Source organism: Cupressus sempervirens, chromosome 9 (genome assembly GCF_028749045.1).
Source record: "Cupressus sempervirens isolate cs-2001-9-10 chromosome 9, ASM2874904v1, whole genome shotgun sequence".
In the NCBI taxonomy this organism is placed as follows: domain Eukaryota; kingdom Viridiplantae; phylum Streptophyta; class Pinopsida; order Cupressales; family Cupressaceae; genus Cupressus; species Cupressus sempervirens.
Genome location: NC_143126.1, coordinates 536461751 through 536477337, shown reverse-complemented (window position 1 = coordinate 536477337; position 15587 = coordinate 536461751). Strand labels below are relative to the sequence as shown.

Below are 15587 nucleotides of genomic sequence, written 5' to 3'. Positions count from 1 at the left end.
AGGAAGACGTGGAAAAGACAGCTTTTATTTGTCACTATGGACATTATGAGTTCCTAGTCATGCCGTTTAAATTAACAAATCCACCTGCTACATTCCAATCATGCATGAAACGCATCTTCAACAAACAATTGCGTAAGTACTTACTGGTATTTTTTGATGACATTCTTATTTATAGCAGGACATAGGAAGAGCACTTGAAGCATTTGGATGAAGTCCTAAGGATCATGAGGGATCAGTCTTTGTTCGCCAAGCAATCTAAGTGTGAATTTGGTATGACAGAAATATTATACCTAGGACATGTTAGTAAATATGGCATTCAATTTCATCAAGAGAAGATTCAGGCTATCCTTGATTGGCCTCCCCAAAAATCACTCACGTAGTTCTGAGGATTTTTTGGATTGTGCAGTTATTACTGGAGGTTTGTAAAGGGGTTCTCAGCTCAGTGCACCACTAACAGATCTGATAAGAAAGGGGTCCTTCCAGTGGAATAAAAAGGCACAACTCACTTTTGATAAGCTGAAGGAAGCAAATGAGCACTTGTCCTGTGCTTGCTTTACCTGATTTCACTCAACCGTTCATTATGGAGTGTGACATATCCAGAGCAGGCATTGGCACAGTACTAATGCACGATAGACACCCCATAGCCTAGGAGAGCAGGAAGCTTACGCAAACAGAATGCTTATATTCCATGTATGACAGAGATGTTGGCCATCGCACATGCACTAACCAGGTTCCAACAATATCTGGTGGCTGCCAAGTTTGTTGTTCGTACGAACCACAATAGTTTGAGATATTTTCTGGAGCAACGAGACTTGAACGAGAGGCAACAAAAATGGGTAAGCAAGGTTCAGGGTTTTGACATTGAATATGTGAAAGGAAAGAACAATGTGGTTGTAGATGCTTTGTCCAAGAAACCCGTCATCTGCTTACTAACCTAGATTTCAACTGACTGGAAAGCACATTTTCCTGTGAGCTAATGGATGGCAACACCTAGGATGATTGGTACAAAGTGGTGGATGACATCATTTACTATAAAAATCGGATATTTTTTAGTGTTGGAATCCAAATTGAAGTAGAAAATCTTGGAGGCACACAACTCACCCTTGACAAGACACTCGGGCTTCCTCAAAACTTACAGACATCTCAGGGAGAGGTTTTCATGGAAAGGTCTTAAAGGAGACCTATTGCAATATGTAAGAGAGTGTGTAGTCTTCCAGTAGAACAAATCCAAATATACTCTACCCGCCAGGTTACAACAACCTCTGCCAATTCCAGAACAGAAGTAGGAAAGTATCTCAATGGATCTCATTACTAGACTTCCCAAGGTGAATGGAAAGGATTGTATTTTCATGGTGGTTGACAGACTGACGAAGTACACACATTTCTTCGCCATCCCCTCAGACTTTCGGGCCGCACAGGTAGCCGATCTATTTTTTTAGAGAAGTTTTTCGTCTACACGGGTTACCCCGAAACATTGTCAATGATCGAGATGGACGCTTTATCAATATCTTTTGGACATTTATTTTGACTGGCCGGGATAGAATTGTCACCAAGTACTAGTTACCACCCTTAGACAAATGGAAAAATGGAGATTGTGAATAAGTGGCTCGAAGGTTACCTTTGGAACTATGTTTTAGCACAACGAGTGTCGGTCAAATGGATACACCTAGGGGAATATTGTTACAATACCACGTACCACATATCCCACAGGATGGCACCATTCAAAGCTCTGTACGGGTATGAACCCCTTTCCTTCATCAACACAGTTATGGGTGACAGTCATGCACTAAGGGTGAGGGACTAGCTTCAAGAGGGATAGGACATCCTAAGATGCCTGAAGGAAAACTTACAACAGACACAGAATCAACAGAAGATGTACACCGATAGACACCGAATAGAGAGGAGTTTCAAAGTAGGCAACTTGGTCTATCTTAGACTCCAACAATATCGACAATCCTCATTAAAGGAAAAGGGAAAAGAAAAATTGAAGCCATAATTCTATGGCCCCTATCGTGTAGTTCGTTGCATCGGTGAAGTCACTTATGAGATGGAACTTCTGGAGGGGAGTCGTATTCATAACATTTTTCATGTTTCATGCTTAAAGAAAGTTGTGGGACAAAACGTCACAGTAGCCACAAACCTTCTGCCACTTAATGAAGAAGGAAAGCTCATATTGGAACAGGTCGAGATCATCGAAGTGCGTGAGAAGACCCTGCGGAACCGCACAGTGAAGGAATATTTGGTACATTGGAAACACTTGTTGGATGATGCAACATGGGAGGGCGAGCACATTCTTCAACATCCGGCATTGCATTTGCTTGAGGATAAGCAATATTTGGGGCGGGAGGACTATAATGTTCCCGTTATAAAATAAATCATTAATCAAACTAGTGTTAATGGGCCAATTGATTTATTATATCTCGGACCCATTTTGTTTTGTTTCTGTAGTTTATGTTGCCGTCGGCTATCTTTGTACACCCTCGGAAATTTTTCCCAGATGAGTATTTAAGCACGATTGGTAGGTAGTCATTAGGTATGCAATTTGGATTTTTTTTTTTTACTGCAAATTCTTGTTGTGATTCTCTATTATCGCCATTTCGGAAGTGAAAGATCTTTCCTATTTGGCTCGTGCAGTTTCGGTGGGATTTAACCCTCAAGCTATTCCGTCTATTCCGTCACCTATAATACTTTGCTCAGATCTGGCATATCGAAGCACCATTATATTGAAAATTGAAGAAATCATTGTGTTTAATTTGATCGATTCTCTATTGTATGTATTGGGTAATTCAATCTCTTTGTTTATCTTCATTTAAACTCTCTATTGTTACACCATTCGTCCACCCTTCTCCATTTGCCCTCAACTCAGTTCACCACCGTACGACCTTCCCTTCAGGCATTCCTTTCCAAGCTACCATATGGCTTGCTTTATGTACCGTACAGCCCTACATCATTACTACTGTACAACTTGTATGCTTGTACAGCCATGAAACATTCCTACCATACGGCTTCAATTTACCGTACTTCATCCTCACTCCTTATCGTACGGTCCCCTACATATACTTGCAAATTCATTCGTACAGCGTCCTGACTTTCGTGTGGTTGTCCATCAGGCCATACAACCACTTCCATCTACTCCCCATCAACAGTTGTTTTGCAATAGACAAAAAATAATTAGTTGGGAACATTACAATGACTTGTACTGCACAAGATGAAAGTTATGGTGTACTCCAAAAATAAAATGGGGGTCAAGGCTCCCCTTGCAAGTGTATAGGGGTAACACCCTAGCGACATCAAGGGGTAGCACCCCTAGCAGAGTCGAGAGTCAAACAGGAGTGGACTATTATTAGTCTTCATTGATGTATGTATTTCCCTCTAGGGTTAACAAAGGTTACTTGCCTACATAAGTAAGTTAGTCAACAATGGATAGAAAGATAATATAACAGCACTGTATTCATCAACTCATTGCTACATGCAAGTGTGTCTCATTCCAAGTGAGAAGTGCATAAATATAGTGTCTGAGGGGATGCGAGGTGAACCATCGCATTCGTATAACTCCCTCAGACGGACCAACCGTCTAACTACCCGTTTTCTCAATAACATCATCCCCCTCAAGAGATAAGTCGTCTCTTGACAACTCAAAACTGACAAAACAAGAGACAACTATACAAATATATCAAAAAACAAGACTAAGGGGGAGGTTGCGTTCCTAGAGTGTTTAGCAGCTGGCACAACTCATAGACCTGATCCGTGCGGATGCACAAATCCTTCTGAGTCCTTGTGTTGACCTCTTTGACCTCCTTTAGCAAAAGTGTTGCCTCCATGGCCTGAGCTTCCCTCTACTTACAGGCTGCTTTAGCCTCTTCTAGGCCCTTCTCTACCAACTCCTTATCGTGTAAGAGCACTGTTCGCTCTACCGCCCAAGCTGCCTGTGGGCTAGCCAAATCAGTAGCTAGCACCTCCCAAGCCTTCACCTCGACCTCTCTGGACCTCTTAGCCACCACTTTTTCTACCTCCACATGTCGTTGAGCATGGTAGGCATCCTTGTACGCCACTACTATCTAATGTGTGAGTCTCTCCATGGTGTTTGTGATTGGTCCCAACTTGAGTTCTATATTCCAATCTACCAACATCTTTGACATCTCTACCGCTAGCCACCCTCCTGCCTCAAAGAAAGAGTGGAACCGCTCAAGGCATGTTTGCCTCATGTAGGCCCGGATCAGTTGCAGTTCTCGTGTCCTAGTCAAGCCATGTTGTCCAATCACCCAACCTTTTTCTAGCACATTCTCCAAAGCTTTGATGTATGCCCTAGATCTCTCCTCATCCTCCTCTTGTCCAATCTACTAATCTAAATCAATCTCCATGCCTCCTATGGGCTGCAACTTCCTCATCGGGAGCATCCTTGAATAGTGGTCTCTCCTTCTCCTATGGTGTTATTGTTGGTGCTCTGCTCAAACCCTCTTTCTACCGTGGGGACTCAATGGAGGGATTGACATTAGTAGGAGTGAGTGCCAAGGAAGAAGCGATGTTCACAACTACCTTGGTGCCAATGACCTCTAGTCTAACTTAGTGCTCGGGAAGGCCACTCTCATCTATCTCTGCCTGGTGTACTTCCATCACACCTTTTGCTACATGTAGGCTCATTTGGTCAAGGACAATGTCATCTATCTAACTCTTGGCTACTTGGGTGGGAACTTCAATTGTCTCCATCCCCATCACTTGCTCAATCTCTATAGTCAGTGTTGGGGTCGACGTCATATCAATTTGTGGCCTCCTTTGGCCGAATGGTGGAATGGAAGGAGCAACAGTGGTGGGTATCGAATGTGTTGTAGCGGGTAATAGGGGCGGCGCGAACGACTTAGGCAACAACATGGTCTGGGTCACCTATGTTTCATCCTCGACTTGAGAGTTGTTGTTCTTTGAAGTAGTCTCCTCATTCTCGGTAGTACCCATGCTCAACTCCTGTAACACTCTATTCTAGCTAGCTACTGTGCCCTCGGTGTCCAAATGTCGCCATTAGAATACTAGAGGTTCTCCCTGCACCAATTTGCCTCTCGGGCAGTACCTCGAATAAATCAGCCGGAATTTGATGAAGTGTGGCTTCTAAAAACAGCCCAATGGCATGGTGGGGCATGTAAAATGTGTGATGCTGCAAAGTCATAAATTCCTCCATGTGATCGGTGAGGACGAACGCCCAGTCATATACCATCCCATTCATGAAAACAATCTGTGGCAAAGCGATATTTGAATCCCTACTGACTCTTGTCAATCGGCTCTTTATCACATCCATGATACACCACCAATGCACTTCTCTGATGAAGTCGCATATCAATCCTCTACTCTTGGTAGCCTTTATGACAGAATCAAATTCATTCGCTGTGAGGTCTCGATCCACTAACTTCACCCAATACTCCTTCCAATCCTGTGGAAGCTTGTGATTGCGGCCTCCTTGGCCAAGAATACGAAGGGTTCTGGTAAATCACAGGCTTTGTATGAAATTATGATGGGATGTTTTTTGTATTCAAAGGTGCTCGTCTTGCTATGTCTATTGTATGATTTGATCATAGTTCTCAATATCGGCTCAAATAGATGTATGGAGAATGTTGGCAATTGAATTTCCCAATGCACTTGCACACACCAATATTTGTTTGATGACGTCGGTAAGTGGCGTCTCCTGCCACCATTGCCTACATTCACTGTCGTTCAAACCTTCAAACTGGACTGTACGATGAGAAATATCGGCCTTCAGGACAGTTTGTTGCACTTTCGGACACACCCTTTGTTTCTTGCTACTAGATGGTTCTCCTGGTCCTGGTCTTGCAACATGGACTCCTGAGGCCAGAAATCTTGCATTTTTGTCCATATCAGACCCATTTGCTTCCAATTGGTTCTTCTGCTTTTTCCTTTTTCTTGTTGATTGCATAATAATGATTTCTTATTGTCTTTATGGAAAGCAAAAAACAGTTACATCTAGAGCACGTATTCTAGTCTTTCGCATGCAAAACATTCCACTTCATCAACGATCACTAGATGTAATAGCCGTTGGATGTAATTGATTCGGCATCTTGATCTTCAGTGGCAATGATGAATTGTCGTACCCGCGGGCATACATGGTGTCAAAGCTCACTGAAAGCTACTATTCATAAAGACGGTGTGATCTTCGCAGCTCCAACTATTATCTACAGGTGGTCTACGGCCAGATTTCCTTAGGTTTGTTTTGATTGAATGGGGTTTTGTTTGTCGGTGGTGGAGCTTTCTAACTAGTTCAGCATCTTGATCTTTCTCGACAACGGCGCCAAATGTTTTTCCTCTAAGGTTAACAGAGATTACTTGCATACAAAAGTAAAGTACTCAACAATGGATAGAAAGATAATATAACATTATATTCATTAACTCATTGCTCTATACAAGTTTCTCCATACAAGTGTGTCTCATTCCAAGAGAAAAGTGCATACATATAGTGTTTTAGGGAATGCAAGGCGAACTGTTGCATCCGTATAACTCCCTCAGATGGACCAACCGTTTAACTACCTGCTTTCCCAATAATAGTATGTACAATAAAATATATTCTTAAATACAATTACTCTATTTAATAATAAATTATATTAATAAATTATTAAATAATGTAATTACAAGACAAATTGTGCGAAGTCTCTAAAAGAGAAATCTTCAATAGTTAATACTATATCGATCCATGTACAATATAAACATTATTTTATTGCTTATACATTTCTCAGAAAATCAAATATGTGCTTAAATCCTTATATCTAAAATATTGATGCTTCTAGTTTTCTCAGGGATGCAGGTGCGGATGCCCAGGTGCTTATCGATTTTGCATGAAGGTGGGTAGGAAGCATAATCCTTGCTTGCACATGCGTACAGGATACTTGGGAAAGCATCCATAGAGCATATGGGTGAATCCGCGGAGCATCTGGCGATTTTGAGCACCAAATCACTTAAGTGACTGAATTCAATTTGTGAATCTTGAGCCTTGACTCTTGATTGAACAACATCAAACCATGAACTATGTTTTGATTTTGTAATTTGATTTGGTTTGGATTCTTGAACTTGAGTAATTTACTAATTAGACATTACTGCTATTTCAATTTGAATATGCTAATTGCTATGGAATGGTTTATTTTTGTATATTTCTTGCATTTCTTTGCATACATAAATTATAGTTTACACACACACACACATATGAATACAACCAAACTCTTCCAAAATACCCCCCCAAAAAATATCCATGCATCAGCGCCCCACACCCACATCAGCATCAGACCCAACATCAGTAACTTAGCCTTATATGAATATATAAGTCACTAACATTAATAAATATTATGGATAAACAAATATATGTGAATATATAAGAGATACTATTCGTGAGTAATACTAATCAATATTATAATAAAACATTAAAACAGTGCTTTTACTAATGAATTATATAATAATATTTCAATGAGCAACCATTCCATGGAAATATGAGAAATTATAGATAATCTTATCAATTGAAACCAGATCAGGACATTTGGAAAAGAGAACATACGTATTTACGAATGTTACACTAGTACTGGGGTACATCGGGACGGGTTTTTGGGACGGGGGGAAATTGGGCCTTATTTTTGGGATGGCAAGGGACAGCTAAGGGATGGCAGCAAGGTGAGGACAAGGCAGGGAGGGGTGTTGTATAGTATATATATATATATATAGAACTTGAAATGCTTGTTATGAAATGAAGTATCAGTAGTAAGTACAAAATTAAAATACTTGAACATAGCAAAATTGCAACATGAACTAAAACCATTGAACATTCAACATAGTAACATATTACATACCCAATAGTAACAATAAAAAATCAAAATTCAAATAGAAATCCAAATACCCATTCCAGCAGCAACATGGTTGCGGAATGGCGGAGGTGGGGGTATTTGGGTATGCAAGTACCCGGTGTGGGGATATCTCGGGGACAAGTACTTCGAGGTTTGGGAGGGGGGTGCAAGTCCCCATGTAACACTGGTATTTACACTTTGACATCAAAGGGGAAATATTAATTCGAGACAGTCCATCAGCATTCATCTGCAAGCTATGCAATGAAGATATTAATATAAAATCTTCAATATGGTAAAGAAGAAATAATCCATTGAGTATCACTACTTAACAAATTTTGATAGAACAATTCCTAAATAGCGAATGTACAAGCTGGCACATACCCATAACAAGGATACAAATGGTAGTTCAAGGCAGCAATTAAATATATTAATAAATCAGAAATAAAGTTCACAACAAATAAGAAACGATGCATGTTTGGCGTTGTTAATATCAGCCAAAAACATATACTAAACGGATTGTCTAAGGGATGTGATTATGTTAGCTGTTCCTATTAACAAATACAAACACAATTTGTTTAAGAAGAATCCAAGCCCTAACTCCACAACTTATACATTGTGTGCTAGGGGGGATAGGCCCATGGCCCTTTATTAAAGTGAATTTATATTATTCACATATTGAAATTGTTTAATAAAGTGAACATACTATTCACTTATATTAAATTACTAAAATCCCACTTAGGAAATATTTATTTATTTCCTTATGAAATAACAAAATAAACCAAAAGCTCCAAATGGATCCCACAAGCCTCTATGATCACTCTGTTAACCTCCTAGTGCATCTCATTCCCATCCCGTTGGCTTACATGAACCCCAATGATAGGCCAACCTGTTATTCCTCTCCTATCGCCTCAAAAGGACCTTACAAAAATATACTTCTTGGAATATGTATTGCAGAAAGAGGTGAGCAGACACAGAATTGCAAGGAAATTGGAGAAATTTCTAACTGTATTTCTTTTGCAATCCTGGATATTGTAGTCATAATTCATTACCATGGATTCTTTGAATGACTATACTACACTTTATCTGTGGAATTCACTAGTTACAAGTGATAGGGTCCTAGATACGTGTTCTAAAGGCCCCCCCACAAAGGGAGCAAGCTTGTACAACATATTTTGACATTGGATTGTTGCTGGAAGTCTCTTAACCTCTTGGATTTCTCTAGGATATATCACTAGTTTTCACATTCATGAGACCCTGTTTCTTTCACTTGTTTATGCTGTTCTTTTTAAGGATGTTGCACAAGCAGTGAATATTTGGCTGTACTTTAGGGTGTGTACAAGCATATTTCTTGTTCCTCTTTCACAATCATTCACAGGAATAAACCTCACATAAGTGTTCTTGATCATGGTGTGGGTTTCTGGAACATTTTAGAATTCCCATAGCTATAGCGGCATGTTTTCAAGTGTGAATTGAAGGGTGTGATTCACACGGGAATATTCCCTGGGCATGTTATCATTGCATAAGGATTGTGAAGCTGCCATCAGATCAGCGATAGTTGATGAGCTTGCCTTTGATTAAAGATTTCGAAGTTGTTCAAACTTCAAATAAACATAGAACTTGTTGCCAATGAGGCTTTGTAAAGATATCTACGTTAATGATACTTTCAATGGAATATCCATGAAGTCCTTAGCAATTTTTACGGATCATGGGGTGAGGGTTTGCCCCATGCATGAGGGGGTAGTAATTCAACAGAATTTCGGAAGTGCCAGTTAATATGATTGTTCTGGGCTCAAATGTTTTTCCTGCATATAAGCTTTTATTCATCACCTCAATGTCAAATGGGGTCAGTCTTAAGGGATACACAAATGATACAGAAGCATGACAAGGAAACAAAACGCACTGGCTTCGCTTGGGAATTTCTTAATCTTAGCAAACCAAATTATAGCTATTTATAACATAGACGAATCTGACTTTTTCTTGGAAGAGTTGCCTGCCTATATGAATTTAGATATGTAGGCTGCAACCAAAAAGATTAGAAAAGGTGCTCATTCTCATGATATTTGTAACAAAAAAAATATGCACCTTTCCTTTTCTATCTTGAAAGAGGCCTCAAATAAGGCCATGGATCAGTATCAGTTGCAATATCAAATATAATCATTGCTAATACAAAACGAGATGTTATTTTTCTCAACAAATTGTAACAAAAATCTTTTGCTTGACAAACAAAACCAACCCAAACACACGAATTGTAAGCATCAAGAGACTCTGACCTGTGTACTTTCCATTTCTATCATAATCATTTAGAAAATGTGAGACAACGGTTGTGGGAATAACATAGCCAATATTCTCAGCATCATCTGACCTGTACACCTATAGACAAAGACAAGAAGATCAGCAGCATAAGAAAAATACAAATAGAAATTAAAATCAAGGCAATGTGCTGAATAAATAAAAGTTCTCAGTAAATACCAACAATATCCTCGACTAGAATAAATCTATTTGCAAATAGAGGATAAGCAAAAATAAACTGTACTACAATATGTAGACAGCTTTTAAGCTTCCAACAAACTCAAGTGAAATGATGTTAATATGTTCATATGTATGCATCATTGTATTTGATGACAACACCGGTTCACTGAGAAAATCATGGGTGCAAATGCTATATAAAAATTTCTAATGGTTCATGTTATGCTGTACATAGATTTACACCAGATTGTGCGGTAAATTCTCTGCTGTAAGTTCCCTTCAGATATATCAATAAAATTATATAAACTGATCAAAAAAAGAAAAGAAACGGGTGGCATATATGAGAAGTTAAGAGATGACTACTGCTTGTGATATTATTAAATCACTGAAGCATAATCAGCTTACATTATATTGTAGGGAATGTGTGTGTGTTGTGACCAAATAGACTGAACCCAGATAAATGTGACCATAGGCATTAATGTGGTGTGGTCGGTTTCAATACAATGTTCTTGTATTGGAATCTTTCCTTAAGTGTAGCAACTCAGAAAAATATTCGTAACTAGGGGAAAAACGAAATTTTAAAAATCAACGGGAACTGTATCAAGCATTATCTAAGTTTCTTAATTATCCAGGAACCAGGGTGCCAGAACATACACTTAAGCTAACATACAAGCTAGCATGCATTAAAAAAATAATGCACGAATTGCACTTACATGTTTTACAACAAATTGAAGGCCACCAACAAATGGACTGGTTAGTACTAGAGCATTCAAATCTGTGAATTTAGATCTGAAATTTCTAGTACAGAAACAAGAAGGTTGATTTCAACTACCTGAAACGCAACACCAATGCACTCTCCATTTTCATTAAAAGCAGGACCGCCACTGTTTCCTGCATCCCCAGGTGAAGTAATCAAGAAGTTTCATAAAATAACAGAATACTAGACCGAAATTTTTTGAGAGCCAATGAGATTCCATAACATGGAAATACAGAGTAAATTTCAACCATCATAGTCATGTTAGTTCAAATAAATTATAATATTTGGATATATCTGTGAACTTGAAATCTTGCACAATTGTAATCAAGTATACAGAAATGAGCTCTACCAGGATTTACTGCAGCATCAATTTGGATACCCAATAGATCTGTAGCTCCATGTGCATATGATGTCACCTAAGTTTAGTAAAAGACACAATCTTAATTAAGAATATAGTATAAACACAAATATAGATCCAACTGCACATTCCAGACATACATTTTCTATGGATTTTATTGAAAGGTTTTAAATTATTCACTGATCACTGTCCTTCAGTATATTTCATTTTCTATATAACGTGTTGATGCTTGGCCAAAATGGCAAGCCACAATTATGGGAACATTGAATGCAAGGCTTGGACCTGGAGAAAATCTACACCAAGCATAAGATAATGATACTAGCATTGGGAATTTTAAAAGTAATACAAAAACCAGACTCTGTCATGTTAACACATTTTTGTCAGAGATATGCCTCCAAGAATACATACAATAGTCAGATCACATTTTTCAACAAATATGGTTCACTTAATTGAAGTATCCAGTGAAGGCTTGACAAAAACAAAGAAACAACCATAGAGAGAAAATATTTATTGACTTATGATCATCAACCATTCTTTACCAATGCAAGGTTCAGCTGCCACATATATTTTAAGAATACTTTAGTAGGTTGATTATTTTTATAATATTTTGCTAGGTTGAAAATTTTCATGATTTGAGTTGCAATCACACTTGGCTCGGAGAAAAATAGATTTCACAAAAGTTAAATTTTCAGAAAAATTTAGTATAGTAAAATATAGACCTCAATATCATGCAACATTAATATAAGCAGAGTACCCAGACTGCATTGGGTACATAGATTCCACAAATCATTGAAGGCAAATAATATTCCAGTATCAATTGGCATGTATGCAAACTGTATCCTCTGTGCTCTTGATATGGTATTAGAGAATCTCATTACTGTACAATTCAAAGGGAGATCTTGTAAAAATGTACCATCAAAGCTATCAGATTTCCACAATCCATACAAGTGCATTACATTTTTCTGGGTTTAATTGATCATTTCGGATCAAACTACATGGTTCTTTCTTTTCTTTGGCCCTCTTGCACCCTAATGATGAATCATGTAGTGTGATCCAAAACGTTGATATTCCAATATCAATTGGCATGTATGTAAACTGTATCCTCTGCACTTTTGATATGATATTAGAGAATCTCATTACTATACAATTCAAAGGGAGATCTTGTAAAATTGTACCATCAAAGCTATCAGATTTCCACAATCCATACAAGTGCACTACTTTTTTCTGTGTTCAATTAATTGATCAACATTTCGGATCAAACTACATGGTTCTTTCTTTTCTTTGGACCTCTTGCATCCTAATGATGAATCATGTAGTGTGATCTGAAACGTTGATGGTAAATAAATATTACGCAATCAAACCCAGAAAAAATTGTAAAATGTAACATTTTTTATTTTTCAATTGTGGCCTGCATTTTAGAGTTTAAGGAAACCTTGTATATTCTTCTATCTCATCCTGTTAAGTTTAAATTTGTTGCCTCTGCATGAAACCTCCCTTCCCAAAGAGCTCAGGTTATATAATAACATGAAAAGTATAATAACTAGGCTCACCTCAATGCGTGAAACTATACCCTTGGTAACTGAAATGGTATCTCCTCCAAGTGGGTAGCCTACAACAGTTACTGCATCCTGTTTCATTGAAAAAACATATGTGAGTCCTTGAAACTCAACATTAATTTTTGTCATAATGCTATTGAAGAAACAAGTTTGTGTCATTCTAAAACATTATTGCTAGCTCCTATGCATTTAATATTAAACAAAAATTTTATTGTCATGTTGTATGTACTATATATATAGCATGGCAATGGGAAATTTTAGGTAAACAGTTTAGGATGCCATCCAACATGCAGGCCACATGAACTTTGAAACACATTTGATGTTAATGGACTGAGAAATCTTCCCATCATTTTTTCTGGAAAGATGTAAAATCCCAAGAAAGTACCTTCATTCATAGAATATATGACTTCAATTTTGTAAGAAAAAAGAAAAGAGGAATTAAGTATTGCTAAAAACTGAAGAATGAGAATTAGATTAGAAGGTATACCTTCTCAGGTTGAGAGCATCACACTGTTATTTAACATATGATAAAAATAAAAAGTAGTTACATACGAACATTTGACAATAGTGCACTAGTACACTAATATTCTAATACAACCTTTATGGCTATCACTAAACCACAAGGGTATCGAGGTCTAATTATTAAATTACAATCTTTCCTTTGCGACGTGCAAAAATAAGAATAAACATATGTAAAAGCAACCTTAAAGACAGCATGCATATGATAACAATATGCAAAACAAAAACATAATGAACATGGAATTATGAATTTGATGATACAAATTTTCTCCTTCTAAAGCAAAGCGATAAAACTAGTTTATGGTTACAAACCTTGCAATTTATAATTTTGGGTTATTGATTTGCAAGTTGAAATTAGAGTTGCGTCGCAAAAGCTACTCACATTAATGTTTTGGTATAAAACCTCGAGGACAGTAATGTCCCCTTCCTAAAATAAGATTTAATAATAAATAATAAAATAAATTAATAATTAATTATAAAATATTTTTTTACTATATTAGGTATTTAAATAATTATTGAATATGAAATACTAGTATAATATATGTTATGTATTGGTGGATCAATATTATAATATTAATGAATTATTAAATATAATTAATAATAAATAAATAATTAAATAAAAATATAAGAAATAAATAAGCAATCACGCTATAATTATAATCTATTATAATTTATTACATATAATATGTTATTCATATAGAAAATATAAGTAAGAAAAATAAAATAATAATATATTATTGATATAATATAATATAGTATATCATTAATAATATAATATAAAATATTAATAAAATAACATACTAGAATCCAAATCGACTTCCTCGTATCATGAAGAGCTTAAGTAGATACCGAAGGATTGCAAAGTCTTCACAGATGATGCAACTCAAATTATAGCAAGGTTTCCACCTATCATTATTGCGACCAAAGGGAACAAACAGTGATACGGAGTATTAAAACCAGTGACTTAAGTGAAAAAGGCAATTAAGATTCATACACATATCAGCAAATATATAATAGGTCATCTTAACAGGTATAGAGAATAATCAGGATTAAATATTATTAATCTGCAAAGGCTTTGAAGAGACATTGTAGACAGTCAAAGGACATAATAATAAAGCAAGACAGCAATTATTGGTAATATTACTTAAAAATATCGATATCATTGGGTAAAGGAATAAATCGATTTGTTTAAAAGAGAGGGTAGATGTCATCAAACAGATGTGGCTCCTTAAATACAACCCTCCCCTAGGCCAAAGATATATAATATGGGCAAATGCATCTCCGAAGGCACCATGCTGGAGACAGGAGAAGATTCTCAAAAACAGTCAGCACTAGCCTATACAGTCACTGGCAGAGAAAACAGACAAACATCATCTACCTGAATTCCAACTCAGCAGACATGTGCTAAGAGCGGGTGTTGGATCAACCTGGGAGAGTCTGCGATCAAGGAGGGAAGGCATTGAACAAAAGACAAGTCAAAACAACCAACCAGCAAACAATAGAATAGCCTGTAACAAAGGGGAGGAAAAGACAACAATCACCCAGTCAGCAGATCATCACTGAATAGAAGTTTCATCTGATCTAATCACCATAGCTTTATTGTAGATTCATAGCAATCTGAAACTCCAGGTGTCAATCGAAGATTAATGACTGATGCAGCATAGTAAGTGATCCATGTTGGCAGCCAACAGTATTTGAGGTGGTTCAAGTTGCAGTTGACTCCATTATCTGAGTTTGTGCACCAAAACATACATCAGAAAACCATGATTTAGAGTGGATCTAGGGTGCCAGGGGCCTCCATCATCAATACGCTAAGGAAGGGAGATAATAAGCAACTCATGAGAATCACCAATTAGTAAATTGTTGAAATCATCCTCTTGATATCTACAGGCCCATTATAAATTCCCAATCAAGACTGTGTAAACAAATTGACACATTGAAGTGTTAAATTGGTGGAATTGCAAAAAAGGGACATTATGGTATATTGCAATTTGATATTCATATTTCATAATCCCGAGTGGGCACATAACAAATTCATTTTCCTAGAATCCAAGGTGATGCATAAGTTCTAGTGAAGTCATTGTCCATCCCACCTTTGTAGTATC

General features: G+C 37.3%; 1 protein-coding gene across 3 annotated transcripts in view; it reads right to left on the bottom strand.

Moving 5' to 3' along the window:
• DEG2 (DEGP protease 2) overlaps positions 1 to 15587 on the bottom strand; it is a 254542-nt gene that overhangs the window by 37701 nt on the left and 201254 nt on the right. For all 3 annotated transcript variants that reach the window (XM_089800920.1, XM_089800921.1, XM_089800922.1), the window contains exons 8-11: positions 12958 to 13035; positions 11399 to 11465; positions 11125 to 11183; positions 10097 to 10196 (exon numbers count right to left, since the gene is read on the bottom strand). In XM_089800920.1, the coding sequence (XP_089657046.1) occupies positions 10097 to 10196; positions 11125 to 11183; positions 11399 to 11465; positions 12958 to 13035 (304 nt within the window). The remainder of the gene's footprint in view (positions 1 to 10096; positions 10197 to 11124; positions 11184 to 11398; positions 11466 to 12957; positions 13036 to 15587) is intronic.